This window comes from Spermophilus citellus, assembly GCF_964194105.1.
Source record: "Spermophilus citellus genome assembly, chromosome: 2".
Classification (NCBI taxonomy): Eukaryota; Metazoa; Chordata; class Mammalia; order Rodentia; family Sciuridae; genus Spermophilus; species Spermophilus citellus.
This window is the reverse complement of record NC_138183.1, coordinates 205626447-205647422: the sequence shown is the minus strand read 5'-3', so window position 1 is coordinate 205647422 and position 20976 is coordinate 205626447. Positions and strand designations below refer to the sequence as shown.

Genomic DNA, 20976 nt, shown 5'->3' with positions numbered 1-20976 from the left:
TTTGAACAACAACCCCTTTGGATACTTATAGACTATTTTAATTCAGAAAGGCAGCACCCAGAGGAAATGTACAAATAGGGAAAGGGAATGAAATAGAGGTATGTGAGGAAAAGTAAAGGTATGTGAGGATGAAGACTACGATTACATGGCAACTTATATCAAAAGTTTATTAAAAATTTTAATAAATTTCAACTTCATTCAATTGCTTAATAATATTTTCTATGGAAGTAATCAGAGATGAAAATTAAAACTTAGATATAAGAATTCTTATTCCATAAGCAATAGATGAAATAAATACTACTTTTAGCCTATTAAACACTATATTAAAATAATATTTAATAGCATTGAAAAATGCTATTTGAAAAGTAAAAAAAATTACATTAAAAATCTGCTCAACATGATTCCCATTTTCTTGAAAAGTATACATATGGAGGCTATGTAAAAATAAGCAAGATCACTAAAAGTGGTTGCTGCTAGTGGTGCTGTCAGTGATTTTTACTTTTTTCATTTTACAGCATGACAATAGCATGCATTACGTTTGTACAAGAAACACTTTTTAAAAATACACCTTAATCTTAAAGGAATTTATAGGCCATGAGAGAGCCACAGGAAGTTAAACCTGGTACAACAGTGTTCTATAAATACTTCTCATATAAAGGACACAATCAGTTGTCAAAATACACAATAAATATTTCAAAATACTAATTTGTTAAACCTGCAACTTTATCAAAGCATTCCTACTATCTCAGAATAATCTAGGGTACTTATTTAAAACAAAATAAAATTTCTTCCTGTCTATTTCTGAGCTGTCACATCAGACTTTTGGGAAGTAATAGCTTGAAACCTACATTTCTAACAAGTATCCCGTAAAATGATTTTTGAAGAAATAAAAATCTGAGAATGTAGATAGCATAATGTAAAACAATTTTATTATCTCTTATTATCTAAAATGGAAGATAATTTTGCATTCCCTTATTCTTGGTGGTATATGATGAAACATGCAACTGATACAAATTACCCCAAATACCAAACATCAAAGGCTTTTATTATACTTCCAGGAAAAGCAAGCTATTAAGCCTACAAAATGTTGAGTTATGAAGAAATTATGTTAATTATACAATACAGTAAATGAAAGTTTATAGATCACATTAAAACAAAAACTGCAAAGTAATTCTATAGTATTTTTCATAGTAAGTATTTACTAATACAGTATTTTAAATCATCAATTTTAGAGTTCTTTACGAGTAAAGGTTCTGAAGCCATATCTAGAATGAAATGCCATTAACTAGCTGTGCAAAGGCTTCTCTGAACCCCAATTTCTGTTTTTTTTTAATATGAAAATACTACCTATTGAAAATGTTCATTGAAAGATGAAATATGTTAAAGTATCTAGATTACATTCACTATGCAATTAACCAACCTCAAATATATAAAATGAATAAAACTTTTATATAAATAAGGCATTTTAACTAGCTCTGTAATTTGAAAAAATTCAGAAATTTGGTTAAAGCATGTTTAGAAACAAAGCTAACAGAAAGTTTTAAATGATGTGAATCATTTCAAACATGATTTAACTACAAGATACAACAGACCCAGTAAAATAAACATGGCCCATCTGCTTCAAAATGAAAGTATACTCCTGAGTCTATTCTAATCTAAAAGAAGATAATAAAGACTTCCAATTACAGATAAAGTCAACTTTAAAAACTTAAGATTAGAGACAAAACAGAAAATTATAAAAAGAATTTCAAAATACAAAATCAAATATCTTTTAAGTTATTACTAAATAGAGGTGTAACAATATAGTAAAAACATGCTGTCCACATTACTGAGTTGAGGAAAAAGAAAAACCATATTCTTGTTCAAACTTTGCTTGCCCATAAAATGAGAAGATTAGGCTTGAAATTACAAAGACTACTCAAAGTCTAATGTCCAACGATTTTATGAAACTATAACAACAATAAATCTTACCAGTTTCTGATTTATTCAAAATAGATGAATAGGAGTAGCTTTGACTGACATAATCACTGGTGGAACCAACAGAACCTTCTCTTGGAAGTGGACCTATAAACCTGTCATGAACGTTGTCGTCCATGTTATTGGAATCCTCCTAAAAGGCAGCATAAGCAATATTTAGTGAATAATAAATGTACTGAAACATTAAAAAAAAAGACATACTAATTGCTGAGGCAATTAAAAAAAAGATGCAACATTACTATTACTGTTCCAATTAAGACATTCAAAGAAGTGTACACACTCACCATTTCCAATAATGTTTAGAAGATGTTTGAAATAAAACCCTTTGGAAAGGTGTTCATGTTCCTTTCCAAATAGTGCTTACTTTCTAAGTTTTTTAAAGTTCTTGTTCAAATGTTCTGTTTACACAAGAAAATAAATTTTTGATGCCACTGTGAACTCCTTGATGACAGAGTCTACCATTCATTTTTACATAATCATTACCAGTTAGGCCTCACAAGCAGGGGATGCTTAGTAATTGTTGGATGAGCTGGAATAACCCCACGTCTTCTAACAACAAACTGTCTATTAACATGGAAGATGTTGAAAAGGATTAATGAATAAAAACAGCAAAGAAATTAAGACAGAATTGAAGAATAATTCTACATTTTAAAATATGAATCCTCAAATTGTGAATCTAGAAATCTCTAAATTAATAGCTAATTTAGACTTCGGTATCACTCATACTAATCAAAATTTCATGATGCCATGAAAATAAATGATGAGATTAAGGAACAGCTTTCAGTATGGATGCACTCTATTTAATTACTATCTGTCATCCAAAAATAAGTTTTTATTCCAAAGAGAATTCTAAATGAAAAGCATCCAATAGAACAATTTTTCCTGAGCAAAGCTGTACTGAAAACAAAAAGCTCTTAATCCATAAATTCTGAGCCTTGCTTTCCTGATATGTGAAAGAGTAAGTTAAATCAGACGAGACTTTCTAAATTGTTTTTAAACTCACATCCTCTATAACATATTCTTATCCCACATACATGTAACTATCCAACAAGATTTACTTTCCATAGTTTTTAGTTTCCCCCAATGCCTTCAAATATCAGAACTCTGAGAAAATACATCTCAAAGTGGGAGTTATTAGAATAAACACTACAGGACAAGGCAGGAAAGCTTATTAAAATAAATGTAAATTGGGGTAAACACTAAAAGAATATATAGAAACAAAGCATCAAACTTATATATTACAAAGAATGCAATGGGATTGCAAGAATCAGCCACACACACACACACATACACACACACACACACAAAAAATGACAAACACTGACAATGATTCATAAAAACCAAGTGAATGCTTAACCAAAGGAAAGGCCACTGAAATGCAGGAAATCTTTGTAGCATTCATTTTAACTTATTTTAGACCTACTCCCATCTCTGGTGTGGCAGTGGTGTTGAAGACAACAACCCATGTTTACCTGAATATGGCAACAGACTGTTCATACAAATAATGGTGCCATGGATATTTAGAGCTTAGAGCAAACCAATATAAAATAATAATTTTTAATACAAATTATAAAACATCTTTCCTCCTTCCTTTGGAAAATTGCATTCCAAAATAGGGGGTGACAGTGACAAAAAAAAACTATGAATATGGGTTTTATAAGAAGCTCACCAGCAGTATTTGAGGTTGTTCACCATCTTTATCTGTCAAATGCAGAAAGTTCTTCTTTCCTGGCTCAAAATTAGCATCAAGAAGAGACTTGTCACTGGCATGATCCAGTGGAGCCTACAGGCATAAAACACAGTATCTCAGATTATGAGAAACATTACTTATAACAATAAGAAAAATATACAAATGCACAGATATATACATTTAAACAGTATTTTTTCAGTAATGATTCTGTCAAATTTCTGTTCATGTAGTCTTGGAATTAACTCATCCACTCATAAACTGGGATGGCTAAGCCCAGTGACAGTACATACACTGGTAGCTATCCCAAAGGCTCACATTCCCCAACATCTAAAAAACTGAAGACAGAAAAGGTAAAGTAAGAAAAAATGCTAAGTACCACACACACACACACACAAAAAAAATCTACATTCTATTTCCATGTTCTTTAAAATGTATGCTATATCATTTTGATGAAAATTAAGATAATTTTATGTAACTATAAATGTTTTGATGGAAAAGTAGTGAGAATTCCCAGATAAGCAACACACTTAAAAACCCAATCAAAATAATTAAAATGTAACCAATGCAATATAATCTTCAGAAAGAGCCCTTAAGACGGGAAGATTCCAAGTTCAAGGCCAGCCTGAGTGAGTTAGCAAGACCTGGTCTCAAAATAAAATGGGAAAGAAAACGGGTGGGGGTGTGGGGCTAGAGATATAGCTCAGTGGTAAAGAACTTGCCTAGCATGTGCAAGACCCTAGGTTCAATCCCCAGTATTGCAGAAAAAGAAAAAGAAAAAAGAAAAGATGAATCAGAAACATCAAACAGTTTTGACTCTTCTGAGGAACCAATTAAAATTATGCCCTCCAAATACCATGGGGATATGCATATATATACAATTTCATTTGCTGTTAAGAGGCAGTTTCCCAGAAAACAGAACAACGGCACAGGATATGAAAGGGTAATATAAGCAAAAACGAGAATGAAAATATATGGAAATTTGTGTTAAAAAGTTAGTTTAATATCTGGGAGTTACCAAAGATTTAAAGGACCAATCCAGCTTGTCTTAAACTCAAGGAATCTGATTTTTAAACAGTAGGCAGTGAGCAATGGCTGAAGGCTTTTAAACTAAAAAGTTAACATTAGTGTTATGATTTAAGATAACTGCAGGTCTTACCCTCTAATATGCAGGGTAAAAATCAAACTGAGAGACAGAAACCAAAAAGACTATTTAGAATACAATTCTATAATGCAAAGGAGATCCAATTCAAAAGTCTGTTTCACAACTCTCCCATGCAAAACTGATCAGTTTTTGCTATGATATGAATGCTTATCTTTCCAAAGCTCATTTGTAGAAACTTAATTTCTAAATATATTAAGAGTTGGGGCCTTTAGGTCTTGAAGGTGAAGCCCTCATGAATGGGATTAGTTCCCTTATCAAAATGGCCCAAGGAAAGATGTCTATCAAGGGTTCTAGGATTTTTTTTTTCTTTTTTAGTAATTACAATTATTTATTTTCATAGTAAAAATGAATATAGGATCGAATCAAATGGTGACCTACATGTGTGTGTCTAGAAATATTCTTCCTCTAAACTCGATGCAATATCAAAAAGTAGTTTTTTAAAGAAAAATCTAGCAGCAGAGCAGGAAAATAAAAAGTGTCATTAACAAACCAGAAGTTTTGAGACATTAAAAAACAGAAAGAAGATGGGATCTATGGAAAAACAACACTAAAGGAAACCATAGCCCAAAATGCCTATAGAAAACTACAGTGGAGATAAAGGTGGTAGGGAACTGTAGACTAATGTGAAAATGTACAAGCCAAAGAAGCATTAGAGTGAGCAATTGGGAAAAGGCTTTCTGATCAGCTTAGCCTCTCTACTTCCTTTGGCTAAGGGACAGACAGTACCTTTTCCCTTTATCTGTCAGAGTCAAGCAAGGGCCTTTTGCCAGTAGGACAGAGCAGTGCTATCCAGCTAGGTACTGATCACCTCTCAAAACCACAGTCAGAACAAGTTGATTCCACGACAAATTATAAACACACCATAGCCTGCAGCATGTCCCACCCCTTCCTCACAAAACCCAGAAACTGAACATAGTACATTATTAAACAGCAATCATACAGAAGTTAACAAAGACTCTCAAATATAAAGATGAGTAGAAAACAAGAACCACTAAACATCAGAGGAAATGCTACATTATGAAAGAAGTAAATTAAGTACAATAAATAAAGAAAGATAAATAATTAAGGAAATAGTTAATAGAACAAGTAGAAGATTGAAATAAGGAAACATACCGTGAAAGATACCTGAGTGTACTGCAGCCAATAAAGAAATGATTTTGAGCTTGAAAGTTAAAATCAAAAGCTACACATGTTCATACAGAAAAATAAACATATTTTAAAGTTACCCAGAAATATACATAGATACATAAATAAAAAAATAAAAATCACCTAGAAATAACCTTTCTTAACAATGGGGTATATATATCCTTACACTTCTTTCTTTTTCTATGTACATTTTTCCTTTTATTTAAAACATAGGATCATAAAATACATAACTTTTTTATTTAAAAATATAAAATGAACATCATTCCATTTAGTAAATTTTTCTTTAGTTGACACAATATTATGATAGTCACCTTTCATGAATGAAAAAACTGATGACATGACATTATGCAAACTTTAGGACAACAAATGTTGAATCCAGAATGGAGGCAAAGGGAAGAAGAGGGATCCAGTTATTGAGTTGCACACAGACTTTTAACTGCAGCTGTTATACTTGTGCTTATGATATTAAAGATACCATTAATATCCAGGACTTATGAAATCATTAGTGACAACAATAATAATGGCTATAATGACATTATCAGCAGCTTAAGAGTAGATGCTTTAAGTCTGGGGTTTTACCATATCAGCAGTATTGATTCCATTTCCCCACACCAAATCAAAGGTTCCATTTATGTAGCCTACTTTGTTGGCCACATCTTCAAAGAGCTTTCTGACTGGAGTAGACGCTGGTAAATTTAAAGTGATCCGTTCATTCACTGTCTTTGAATTAGTAGTATCTTGTATTATACATAAGACTCTAGGTTCTTCAGCAGCATTTTCTATCTGAAATTAAAAAAAAAAAAAACATTTTAAATACCATTTATCTTTAAAGAAATATAACCATAATATCCAAAAAATCTTTCATAAGTAAATGTCAAAGAACCCACAAAATAGGAATTATTTTCTCTGTACTAGTATTATTACTTTTTTTAAATTAGGTCTGAAACATCTTCCAATTGATATGTCAAACATATAAGCACCACAGATGTTAATTTTGGAAAAACTAAGGCATATTTCAGAATCGAAAGTCATTCTTCTGTATATCTGCTTTTACCTTTCAAGTTTGTAAAGCAATGGTCAACAAGCTGTGACTATCTTAAGTTACAAATTATAAAATCTGGTCCTTAAAAATGTGTCATTACCAGGCCAACAGTCAAACCCAGCATTTCTGGGTCTCCTGAAGAATAGGAAAGTGTCCATTGTCTAAATATTACAAAATACTCTAACCTTTTAGGCTGCTATATCATATTCCACATTTCCAAAAAGCCCCACATATCAATGTGTTAGGAGCTGAACTTACTGAAACAAATAAGCAAGAAGTAGGGAGAGGGAAAAACAAGGAAAAAAAAATCTTTTCAATTGCCAATCTGGAAATGAATTAGGGTCACAAGTTTTCCTTTTTCCTTTTTCATCTAGTGTATAATTCAGTAATTATTAAGACAAAGGTATTTAATAAAAGGAGTTTCTCAAAGAATTATGCTCATCCTTAAGCACTTGCAAAACAGTCTTCTTTCTACTTTCCACAGGGGTAGTGATTACATCAAATACTTGAGTAAAGGAATTTCTAACACCTAGCTGTTTGAAACAAAAAGCTGGGCTGAGCATCAGTTTCACTCCTCTTTTTCACCTGACACTACCATCAAATCCTATCAATTCTACCTTCTAGATATCCCTTGAACTTCTCTTGCTCTTTATTCCTGCCTACAACAATCAGAATATCTTACACCTAAATTATGACAATGGGTTTCTGAAAAATTTAATTTCTTCCAATCTAATATTTCTTCAATCTAAAGAGTATTCTAATATACAAATCTGGTGAAGTAGATCTCTTACTTTTCCTGAAAGTCAGGAGCAGCAATCGTTTAACTAGAGGCATTAAACTGACAAATATCATCATAGGCCATTCAGAAATATGATCTAGATGTTGTGTAAGACTTCCTTTTTTTTTAACAACAAAATCAACTCCAACCTCCTGTTGCTTCTATATTATCCATTTTAAAATAAAAATAATTATTACTATTGACTAGTACTAAAATCAGGTTAGTCACAAGGTGTTTAGTTTGCTCAGTGAAATAAAACAACCATAATTTATTTCTGCAAAATAATTGGGTTTGCAAAGGATATGTAAATTAAGGTTAATCTAATTAATTTAAAACAGAAATTAGTTGCTATAAAAGGATAATATTTGAAACAGATTGGCTAGCACTACATTTCAGACAAATCAAAATATTTAATTACCAATAATAACTCTTTTAAAAATGAAAAGAAATTTCTGAAAATTAAGAAAGATAAATGGAGCTTTTAAAAATAATCTCTGGTCTACACTAAAGGAAAGAAAAACTCAATTATTTCAACTACCAAAGATCCATTTTTATAGTTCCAATAGTAAACTTCAGAGGTAAGTTAGGTTTGAATGATTTAAGTGATTTTTGGTATAAAATACTGCACTAGCTAGATTTTAAAGCTTCAGATGGGCTTGAGTTGATTGTCCAAAGAAGATGACTTTACTTAAAAATTCAGAAATTAAAAGTGTTGTGTAGTAATAGACATAACAACAGTCATGTGGCAACATCATGTGGCCAGACATTGCCAGTTCCTGGTTCTTTCTCTAAATATGTAAGTGCAAAGCATAAGCACTCCAAACTTCTTTTCTTCTATCTAAACACGTGAGGAGCTTAACCCCCAATAGAATCCCACCTGAAGACTAAACATGCTGTAGGTAAACACAAAATTTAATATTATGTGTCCTTTATTCTTTAAAAAAAAATGACTATAGCTTTCTTTTTATATATTTTATATATATATATATATATATATATATATATATATATATATATATATATATGCGCTCAGTTTTTTAAAACTAATAAGACTATATACAGGGGGGCTGGGTTGTAGTTCAGTGGTGGAACGCTAGTCCAGCATGTGCGAAGTACTGGGTTCGATCTTCAGCATTACATTAAAAAAAAATAAAGGTATTGTGTCCAATTACAACTAAAAAATTTAAAAAAAAAAGACTACACAGGAAAATATGGAAATCCCTAGTAATTCCATAACTCAACACATACACACACACACATACATGCAGGGTTCTTAAATATAAACAATGAATTAGAATCTTCATGTTGTTTTCCAACTTCCAGTCTTGTCAGGTCTAACTCATCCTTTTAATAGCTGAATAGTATTTTAATAGTATTTTTTAATACATGAATCAATAATAATTTACTTAATTTTATTTCCATGGGTCTTAGGTTAGACTTTTTTTATATACTCCTAAAAAATAATTCTATGATGAATGCCTACATAAAACTTTACATAGTTTCTGTTTCCATATGTAAAATTTCTGGACCAATCACATTTATTCTTGAATTCAATTCTAATATAATTTAAACAAATAAACAAAAGGCACTTCTTTAAAGTTCTAGTCTAGCCACTTTTAACAATAACTTTATACTCAACCTTCTGGTCCATTCTTTATTTCACCTATAATTAAATCTAATATGTGGCTACCATTCATAGATTTCATCTAACTTCCAGAATCACTTTTGCCTACACTAATCACACTGAGGTGAAATTTCCTCCTTCGGGGCTGGGGTTATGGCTCAGCGGTAGAGTGCTTGCCTCTCATGTGTGAGACCCTAGGTTCAATCCTCAGCACCATATAAAAATAAATAAATAAATAGAGATATTGTGTCCATCTACAACTAAAAATTGAATATTAAAAAAAATTTCCTCCTTCCCCAACTCCAATTTGGGAACTGATAAAGGGGGAAAAAATACCCACCCTCTACAATATAACTTTCTAAAACATTTAAATGGAAAAGGTATTTCTTAGAATTGGGAAAATAGGGCAACAACCAACATACATACATATATATATATATGAATCTGGACTGGCAGGGTGAACATCTAGGACCCTTAGAATGTGACAAAAAATGATACTGTATAACTTGAGGCAGGGCCTTCAGAGAAACCAGTAACTTTGCTTTTGTACTTCCTGAAACCTTCCCTCTTATAAACCAGTGAGCACTTAAAAAATCCAATTGCTCTGGGATCGACATACAATCCACAGAGAAACTGGCCACTTAGTGGAAGCACTCGTCTGATGTATGAGAAAAGCCTTCTTTTACATTCCATCCAAAGCCAGCAACAGGTGAATGGAACCAAGTAATGATGTCACATGCAGAACTGAATAGCTAAGTCCTTGCCCAAATCCCATCTCAAAGAATCGTGAGTAAATAAACTAATTGTTCTTTTATGTCATTAAATTTTAGGGTAGTATGTTACAAAGCAATAGATAACAAAAACACAGCAAAAAACAATTAAGCACATACAGATACTAGTTGAGAAAGATGTGGTAATAGTGGTGTTGGGGGTGAAGGAGCCCATTTTAGTGTTATACACAATATATAAGAAAAGACCTCTGAGGATGTATCATAATCTTGGAAAGGAAGAAATTTTTTTTTTGGTCAAAAGAGTTCTATGAATTCAAGGAATCAGAAAAGCCTAAAGCATGTTTCTTTTAGAAAAACATTTACTACATATTAGTTGAGCTATTAAAAGGGCACAAAGTTGTCTAGCCAAATACAAAAAAGTATAAATCATAAAATTAAAACTACTTATTTTATAGACAACTCATAATACTATTATACTTGTGAGAATAAGGACAAAGTCATCATATTTAACACCATACATGCTGAGTGTTATGCCCAAGCTCATCAAAGAAACTAAGCTAGATTTACTGGCAGAATCTGAAGAAAGCCATAATCGTGTTTACAAAAGCTAAAACAAATTGTGATAAAAACATGGAAAGCATAATTTTCTTCCAAAGACAGAACTGCTGCTAGGAACACCCAGACATGGTTAACATAGAACATTCTTCCAAGAAACTCTAGAGCCTGATGAAAGTACATTTGCCTCTTAAATCGTCTTGTTTCCTTTTCTTGTCATTTCTCATGGTTCTAAATTCAAATCTGACTTTTTAGATGTTAACAACATAATTTTTTAATAAAATAATTCCTAGGTGTTTCTTATTAAAAAACACAAAAGTACACAACTGATGGTGTATGTTCAACTTGTCATCAGCATGCAGAAAACAAGTTAATATTACACAACATTTAAAATTTTTCTGAGAAAATAAAATCCTCAGATAAATAATGAAAATATTATGAAGCAACCTCTACCTCAACATTCAATGGCCAACCCATTTTCTCTCAAGATTGCCTTCCTTTCAAGGATATTAGAAAGAATATCATGGTTGTAAGTAAACATACACACTCTCAAAAGTTCATTTTCTTTAGTTCATGGTACAGAAGCTGCATGAGGTAAGAAATTAAAGCTTAGAGCCATATTCATTATTAATATATTGACACAGATTTAAAACAGAATGCTAGTATGAATAGTTTTGCTCATTGAATTTTTTTTTTACATTTTGGAATAATATTGTATATTTGTAATATTTAAATACATATTATTTAACTTTTTAGAGTTTCTGGGCACAATGAATTCTCCAAAAATAAGCAGTGTTTAAGAAACATGTAGCTACATTTGTTTTTCCATTTGTATTTTCTCTCACCAGTATGTATCCACAGGTGCTGAGTATTGCTGAATAAATTTTAGAGGCATTGTCACATTGTCAATTTTCACATTTCAAAATTTTCTCTACCCTATGGTTATTGTGGTGAGGATTAAATGTTGTCCCTTTCTTAGAGTAATGGTACAATGGTCTCATTTGTAGAGCTTCTCTCCAGTGTGTTTTCTCTGATGCCTAGTAATATATGATATATAATTTAAAATGTTTCTACATTCTCTACATTTAGATGTCTTCTTTCCACAATAAGTAGCCTACTGGTGAAAAGAATTGATTTCTTATTAAAAGCTTTGCTGCACTGTTTCAATTTGTAGGGGTTCTTTTCTGTATAAATTCTGTTGTTAATAAGGTTTAGTCTTTCTTTTTTTAATGCTTATTTTTTAGTTGTAGTTGGACACAATACCTTAATTTCACTTATTTACTTTTATATGGTGCTGAGGATCGAACCCAGGATCTCAAATATGCAAGGCTAGCACTCTACCATGGAACCACAACCCCAGCCCCAAGGTTTAGTCTTTCTTTAAAAGTATTATTACTTTATTCACATTTCAAATTCACGAGGATGTCTTCTGCTGTGGTAAAAAAAGTTTTATTTTTTATTAAAAGCTTTTCCACATTATTCACTTTTGTAGGGCTAATCTCCAGTGTGAGTTCTGTTGTGGTGAATAAGGCCTGTTTTATTGCTAAAAGTTTGCCACATTCCTTATATTTGTAAGGTTTCTCTCCAGTGTAAATTCTTCTGTGGCAAATAAGGTGTAATTTGAGTAAAAACTTTGTCACATACTTTGCATTTGTGAGGCTTCTCTCCAGTGTGAGTTCTGTTGTGGCAAATAAGGTGTGATATTTGACTGAACGCATTGCCACATTCTTTACATTTGTAAGGCTTCTCTCTAGTGTGAGTTCTTCTGTGGCAAATAAAGCCTGATTTTTGAGTAAAAGCTTTGCCACATTCTTTACATTTGTAGGGCTTCTCTCCAGTGAGTTCTGCTGTGGTGAAGAAGGTCTATTTTTGACCAAAAGCTTTGCCACATTCTTTACATTTGTAGAGCATCTCTCCACTGTGATTTCTGCTTTGGCGAATAAGGTTTGATGTGTCACCAAAAGCTTTGCCACATTCTGTACATTTGTAGGGCTTCTCTCCAATGTGAGTTCTTCTTGTGGTAAATAAGGTCTGATTTTCGACCAAAAGCTTTGCCACAATCTTTACATTTGTAGGGCTTCTCTCCAGTGTGAGTTCTCCTGTGCTAAATAAGGTGTGATTTTTGACCAAAAGCTTTGCCACAATCTTTACATTTGTAGGGCTTCTCTCCAGTGTGAGTTCTGCTGTGCCAAATAAGGTTTGATTTTTGACCATAAGCTTTGCCACAATCTTTACATTTGTAGGGCTTCTCTCCAGTGTGAGTTCTTCTGTGGCGAATAAGGTTTGATTTTTGACCAAAAGCTTTTCCACATTCTTTACATTTGTAGGGCTTCTCTGCAGTGTGTGTTCTGCTGTGGCGAATAAGGTGTGATTTTTGACCAAAAGCTTTGCCACAATCTTTACATTTGTAGGGCTTCTCTCCAGTGTGAGTTCTGCTGTGGCGAATAAGGTTTGATTTTTGACCAAAAGCTTTGCCACAATCTTTACATTTGTAGGGCTTCTCTCCAGTGTGAGTTCTGCTGTGCCGAATAAGGTTTGATTTTTGACCAAAAGCTTTGCCACAATCTTTACATTTGTAGGGTTTCTCTCCAGTGTGAGTTCTTCTGTGCCAAATAAGGTTTGATTTTTGACCAAAAGCCTTGCCACGATCTTTACATTTGTAGGGCTTCTCTCCAGTGTGAGTTCCTCTGTGGCGAATAAGGTTTGATTTTTGACCAGAAGCTTTTCCACATTCTTTACATTTGTAGGGCTTCTCTCCGTTGTGGGTTCCTCTGTGGTAAATAAGACCTTTTTTTTTTTACTAAAGGCTTTGCAACATTCTTTATATTCGTAGGGCTTCTCTCCAGTATACATTTTCTGGTGATGAACAAGGCCTGATTTTTTATATGATTTCTGGTGTTCACTCTCACTTGTAGTTTTCCATATTTTCTTTTGTGGTAAATAGGCAAGATCACAACTTCCATATTTTGCACTTATCACTTCATGTAATATATGTTTTAGGCCCTTTTCTGGTGAATATTCTTGGATATGATTAGGAGTCATGGCCAGGAAGGCCAAGTTTCTATAGTTCTCTAGCATCACATCTCTATATAAATTTTTCTGAGCAGGCTGAAGGCATTCCCACTCCTCTTCAGTAAAATCAATGGCTATATCCATACATGTTAACAGTTCCATTTCCTGGCTCTCAGGGTTCTCAGTGTTCTCCCTGTGGTTTGTTTTCAGATTCTGCATAGCACAGACACCTGGGCTCCGGATCCAGGACAGAAGCCTACAAAAAAGGTGCTCATTGAAAATTATAAAATGTATTAGCCTCATTCAGACCATAGTCACTGGGCTACTCATGAAGGTCCTAATTTACTTGAAAGTAAAAGATTGTTAAGATCCTCTCACCACCCTATCTCAAAGGTACTATTTATGTGGTCTTTATCTAAGTGGTCTCTTACCACACTTGGGGAACACAAAAGAGATTAATCGAGGAGTTTTGGAGAAATAACTTAGAGCTAAAGGGACCCAATGATAATTAAATATTATGTAAGGGTTAAAATAGAATACTACATCATAGTAAAGTCTAGGTTTATAATGCACACAAGTCTATCAAGAAGGTGATAATTTTATTTATGCTTCATATAAGATTTCTGGGTTGTAACTCTGTAAATTATTAGATAATTTAAGTTCTAGCACTATTAATAATTCAGAAAATAGCTGGGTATGGTGGTAATCCCAGCGGCTCAGGAGGCTGAGGCAAGAGGATTTTGAGTTCAAAATCAATGTTAGCAACTTAGCAAAACCCTTAGCAACTCAGTGAGACCCTGTTTCTAAAAATCAAATATTAAGAAAAGGAAGGGCTGGGGATGTGGCTCAGTGAGCCCCTTGGTTCAATCCCTGGTATTTAAAAAAAAAAAAAAAGGTTTTGAAAATAAATATAAATGTAAAAAACGAGTACCATACCCAAAGTCAAAACAAAGGGTTCCATGGCTTTTATATCAGTCATTGACTAAAAGCAAGGGACTATGAGACAAATTCATGGAAAATTACTTTCAGTTATTAAAACTAGACAGAAATAAAATAGCCAAATAAGCATAAGATTTAAGACATGCCTTGTTATTAAACAAAATATTAACATGCTGTTACTTGCTCTGCTGATTATCACACTAAAGCAATTACATCAGCAGACTACCTGTAAAAATTTCTTCTTCATTTCATCAAAGATATTTTGTCTGCATCTCCAAAATACATCCTATGGTATATAAGAACAAAATTAATTATCAATTGTTTCTATAAGATAAAGGAGTAAGACAGGGACATGAAAGCAATAACAGACATTAATGTGATACAATACCTATTAAAATAATTTTTATGCTAGCTTCAGTCTTGTATGATTACTAAAAACCTATAGTATAATGATAAAGAATAAGATTAATGCAAGACACAGGCATATTTTAAAAGAGAGGTAGCTTAAGAATTCCTTGTAAATCAAATGTGCTAAGCCACAAAATATTTTTCAATCCACTAAAAGTATTTAGCAGTTACTTTCTAAATCAAGAGATCCCTGATTTTACTAGTTTATAAATTTGGATTTTTCATAATAGCTACTCATAAAAAAAGGCTACTTAACATTATCCCATAAAACTATTTCCCTTTAATATAAGCCTTTTTCTTACCGTAAGACAAGTTTTTTTATCAATAAAAAAAATCCAAGTAACCCATAATCAAGAGATAATCTGAAAGATCTTGGTATTACAACATTTTATGCTTTTTCTGTACATACTTATCTCCCTCCTCCTTCTTTGGTTAATAAAAAGAAAACAACATAGTGATTTAAAGGGCGATTTTGGTTTTACAATAGAAATATAATTCTAACAGCAATAAGTTTTTTTAAAATAACAAATCTAAAATAACCTCTACAGTAATTATTAACTATCTGATATACATTCTACCAGAATCTTCTCCATTCTATACATATATTTAGTAGAGAAATTTTAATTTATAACCAAGTAAGATCATTTTATACACCCTTATTTAAATTATTTCTTGCCCCTCAATACTCACCTTCCTGTGCCAAAACATTTAGTTTAAAATTTGCAGTGTTCCAAGTCCAAAGCCAACCTCAGCAATTTACCAAGGCCCTAAGCAACTTAGCACCCTGTTTCAATTTTTTTTTTTAAAGGACTGGGGATGTGGCTTAGGGGTTAAGAACAACAACAAAAACAGTGCAGCATTTCATTATAGACAAACTAATTTAACTAATCTGCTATTAACAGGCATCTAAGCACCTTCAAATTTTCACTCCAAGCACTGCTTGTCTACAAGGCTATATACTCATGTTTAGGATTTTTGATACCTTTCTTCCACAGACCCGTAATGAAGTACAATCAACCGTCAAAACAGTTCTAGGTGTTTAGAATATATATAGTTACAAAGCCCTTATCCTCAAAAAGATGACAAGAGGACAGTGGGAACTAAACCACAAACAAATCTAGTCTATGAAACATCCACCATCCTCCTGCTCTTTGTAATTCTGTGCAGTGTACCTAGATTACTTTTCCCTTGGTAGTCTCACAAATATTGTGGTAGCTTTAAAATATGCCCATAAATTCTTATACATGACTCCCAGAAAAAAAAATCAGGAGTCTAAGTTATAGTGCCTTTCAATATAGATCAACCTTAGTGACTCCCTACGCTATATAACATAACTTTCAAGACTGGGTTAGAAAAAGTAGTAACAACTCTTGGCTATTCCTCAGATGCTTGATCTTAGAGACCAGATACTATGCTATGAGGAAGCCAAGCAGCCATATGAAAAGGCCATGTGTAGATGTGCCAGCTCAACCCAAATGAGATCCCAGTTGAGAACCACCATCAACTAGCATACAGCTAAGGAAGGCTTCAGATCATCTTCCAGTCCCCAGCCTCTCAGCTGCCTCCAGCTGCCAGCCAGCACAGCATAAACAAGCTGTCAGAGCCCAGTCTTGACCAAAGTGCATATTGTTTTTATCAAAAGTCACTGGATTTGGGGACAAATTGTTATACAACTACAGATAATCATAAGAGCCCATTTCTCAGTCAGGTCCCTCTCTCACCATCTTATTTAAACACAATCCTCTAGGTACTCTTAATCTCCCTTCCTCACGCAGATTTTTCCATAGTTCTTACAGTCACTTGATATATCTACTAATATTTTACTTGTTTATTGTCTGGCCTTCAAAAAACTTGTATTCTGAGAAAATACGAAATAGCAGACTGTATTTATCCTCCCCCATTAAACAAGTTAAAAAACTAGATTAAAAAAAATAAAATGTTTGGAAATGTAGAACAGGCAACTCAGGACAATGAATCCTGTGAAAGCAACAATAAGGTACACCACCTTTCAAGCTGCAATAGAGGGAAGAACCCAGATAGAATGCAACAATCTTCTTCAGCCCAAAAGATGGAAGTTGGGGGTTTGGTGTGGTGTGGGGATGCATTTTAGCTACAATTCACAGGGCAGTCAACAGGAGAGAAGAAAGCATAGAGATCTGCAGAGTGGTGCTCCTTAAGTATTCAGCTGAGTACTCCACATCATATGTGTATGAAGAAGCTACCTGAGGCAAGTAAAGGAGTCTTAGAGATAAGGTAGGTTCCCTCCAGCCAGAGTTAAACAAAACCTCCTAATACACAAGCCATCAGTAATAAGATTAAATGAGGCTAAATTTAAAAGGCTATTTCTATCTAGCCTCCCCAAGTTTAGAAGAACTGCATCTTATAACAGAGCTTGAGAATATTTATGGAATTAAAAAAAAAACAACTAGCATCTATCAAGGTAAAATTCACAAAGTCTAGTATCCAACTGAAAATAAACAAAGCAAAGTGGAAAAATGATCTAGAGTGAGGGGGAAAACCTACTGATGAAAACTAATACTGAAATGGTACAGATGATAGAATTTATAGAAAAGCAGATTATAAAGTTTATATTTCATATTTCAGGAACAGAAGACAGTATGTTAAGGGAAATCATGAAAGTTTAAAAAAACAAAAAGCCTAACTCGGGTTTCTAGAAATGTAAAGTACCAAATCTGAGATGAGTATACAATAGATGGGATGAACAGATTAGGCAATACTGAAGAAAAGATTAATGAACTTGAAGACACGGCACTAGAAACTTAAAAGTAAAAAGGTGAGATAAAGAAAAAGGATTAAAAAACATGAACAAAAGAGAGAGATAACTTTATACCAGAACCATGGAGGCCAGTAGGAAGTGGCATAATATTTTTCAGATGCTTACAGAAAATAATTGTCAACCCAGAATTCCAGCAAAAATATCCTTCAGGAATAACCCAGGAATTGCTTTAGTAATCAAGCAGAATTCAAGACATCCTCAAATAAAGGAAAACTCCTATGGAGCTACCCTAAATGAAAAGTGAAAGGAAGTTCTGTAAACAAAAGAGAAATGATCAAAAGATCAAAGAACATAAGAATAAAGGCTATTGTAAGCAAAAACATTACTAATTATAATACTTTCCTTCTCTTGAATTTTTATTAAGTGTTTGACTATTGAAATAAAATTAAAGCACTGACTGATGTCTGTTTAATACAATTATATTAAATACAGGGAAGGGTAAAGGAAAATAAAGTTTCTACATTTCATTTGAACTAATAAAATAACACCAATAGACTGATAAATGGATATATATAATGTAATACCTAGAGAAATCACTAAAAAGTTACCAAAGAGATACAATAACAAATACCACAAGTTAATAAAAATGCAGCTTTAAAAAATATCAAATCCACAGGAAGTAGGTAAAAGAAACCAAGAATGAAAACAACGAAAATGGCATAATTAAGTTTTAATGTTAATCATGACATTAAATGTAAATGGTCTAAATATACCAACTTAAAGAAAGAGACTAGCAGAGTATGTTAAAAAAATAAGATATGTTGTATTCAAGAAAATCAATATATATTTATATTTATACACAGATGCAGACATATGTAAAATACATTACTGTATCAAACATATATGTATCAAATACAAGCATATGTGAATTTACACAGTGCACGGTTCATGTAAAAAATATTTTCTGTGAAACTAAAGGGACAGAAAATATATACCGTACAATAATTAATCAAAATAAAGCAAGAGCCAGGTACAGTGGTGCACATCTGCAATCCCAGTGGCTCAGGAGAGTCTAAAGCAGGAGGATGGCGAGTTCAAAGCCAGCCTCAGCAACTCAGCAAGATCCTAAAACAATGCAAAATAGTCCTGGGGATGAGGCTCAGTGGCTGAGTGCCCCTGGATTCAATCCCCAGTTCCAAAAAAAAAAAATTAAAAAACAAGCAGGAATTAATATAAAAAGTTAATATCAGATAAAGTAGATGACTTAGGAACAAGAAAATTATTGGAATCAGAGATAAAGAGGGCTGCCCACCAAGAAGACACAGCAATCTTAAATGTGTATGAACCAAAAAAACGGAGCTGCAAAAATGTATGCCAAAACTGATAAAACTGAAAGAAGAATTAGACATAGCCATGATTACAGTTGGGAGACGTCAACACCTGCTCTATCAAACACTGGTAGAACACCCAGATAGAAAATCAACAACGACACAGAAAATCCGAACAATATCATCAAATAAGATCTAATCAACATTTATAAAACATTCCAACAAACAAGCACAAAATATGTATTCTTTTTCAAATGTTCATGGAACATATAGAAAGATAAGACAACATTCTAGACAATAAAATAAGTTTCACCAAACCTAAAAGAATCAAAATTATATGAAATGTAGTCCCTGAAAACAATTAAAAAAAAAAACCTAAATAAATGGAGAGATACAATATGTTATTACACTAGAAGGCTCAACAAAGATGTTAGTTCTTTCCAAATAGCTGAATGGGTTTATCTTAGTCTGTTTTATGCTGCTATAATAGAATACATGAGACTCAGTCATATATAATGAATAAAAATTGGGGGGCTTATGGTTATAGAGACTGAATATCAAGATGTCAACATTTGGCAAGGGTCTTCTTGCTGCACAGTAACATGGCAGAAAGCATCACAGTGTGAAAGGACAAAAAGAGAAAGGAGGGTGAACTCACTTCCATGATAATGAATACATTCCTGCAGTAATAGCATTAGTCCATTCATGAAGGCAGACCTCTCTCAATATTGTTACAATGGCAACTAAATTTCAACATAAGTTTTAGAGAGTACAAACATTCCCTATCAAAATCCCAGAAAAAAATCTGAAGATACCAAGAAGATTATTCTATAATTCACATGGAGACCAGGTATGGTGGTGTACACCGGCAATCCCAGCTACATGGAAACCTGAGACAGAAGCATTGCCAAGTATGAGGCAAGGATAAAGAACTTAGGGAGACCTTGAATCAAAATTATAAAATAAAATTTTTTTAAGGGCTAGGGATATAACTCAGTGGGTAGGGCATTTGTGGGAGGGCATAGGTTCAATTCCCAGTATGGAGAAAAAAGTAATAAAAAAATTAATATGGAAAGCAAAAAGGATCTTAAAAAACAATAATGCGGGAAAACTTAGTCTACCCAAGTTCATGATGCATTATATAGCTATAGTAATCAAGCCTGTGTAGTACTGGTAGAGAAAAAGACTCATAGATCAATGTCACAATAAAGGCCCAAACAAATACACCCAACTGACTTTTGACTAGGTACAAAAGCAACTAAATGGAGAAAAAAAGATAGTCCCCAAACAAATGTTACTAAGAATAGACAGCAAGAAGCAAAAATAAATAATCCTTAATCTAATCCCTCACCTAATACAAAAATTAACTAAACGTGGATCAGCTGAATGGTTAAACAAATTGTGGCACACCCATGCCATGGAAAACTAGCAAGCAATAGATAGGAACCAATTATTGATATACGCAACAACATGATGAATCCCCAGAGAATTATGCTAAGTTTAAAGAAATGAACACAAAAAGATGCATAATTTCATTATATTCTTGAAATGTTAAAATATGGAAATGGAGAAGTTTTAGTGATCAGCAGGGATTAAAGAGAAGAGAGAGAACTTAAGGGAAATGAGTGTGGTTATAAAACGGCAATATTAGGGATTCTTGTGGTGAAAAAAAAAAGTCTTTATCCTGACTATATCACTCTGTGATACTGTGTTATAATTCTACAAGATGTTACCATTAGAGGAAAAATGGTAAAAAGTGCAGGAGATATGTTTCATTTCTCATAACTTACAGAGGTATCTACAATCAACTCAAAAAATTTGATTTAAAAAAAATGTCTATTCTACTA

The 20976-nt window shown here is 32.9% G+C and overlaps 1 protein-coding gene across 5 annotated transcripts in view; it reads right to left on the bottom strand.

The window, feature by feature from the left end:
• Window positions 1–20976, bottom strand: part of USP47 (ubiquitin specific peptidase 47) — a 110715-nt gene that overhangs the window by 64811 nt on the left and 24928 nt on the right. For 4 of the 5 annotated variants that reach the window (XM_081262985.1, XM_081262989.1, XM_081262988.1 and 1 more), the window contains 4 exons: window positions 14883–14942; window positions 6555–6758; window positions 3647–3760; window positions 1972–2110 (listed from right to left, as the gene is read on the bottom strand). In XM_081262985.1, the coding sequence (XP_081119111.1) occupies window positions 1972–2110; window positions 3647–3760; window positions 6555–6758; window positions 14883–14942 (517 nt within the window). The remainder of the gene's footprint in view (window positions 1–1971; window positions 2111–3646; window positions 3761–6554; window positions 6759–14882; window positions 14943–20976) is intronic. The other variant, XM_081262987.1, reaches the window with a different exon arrangement.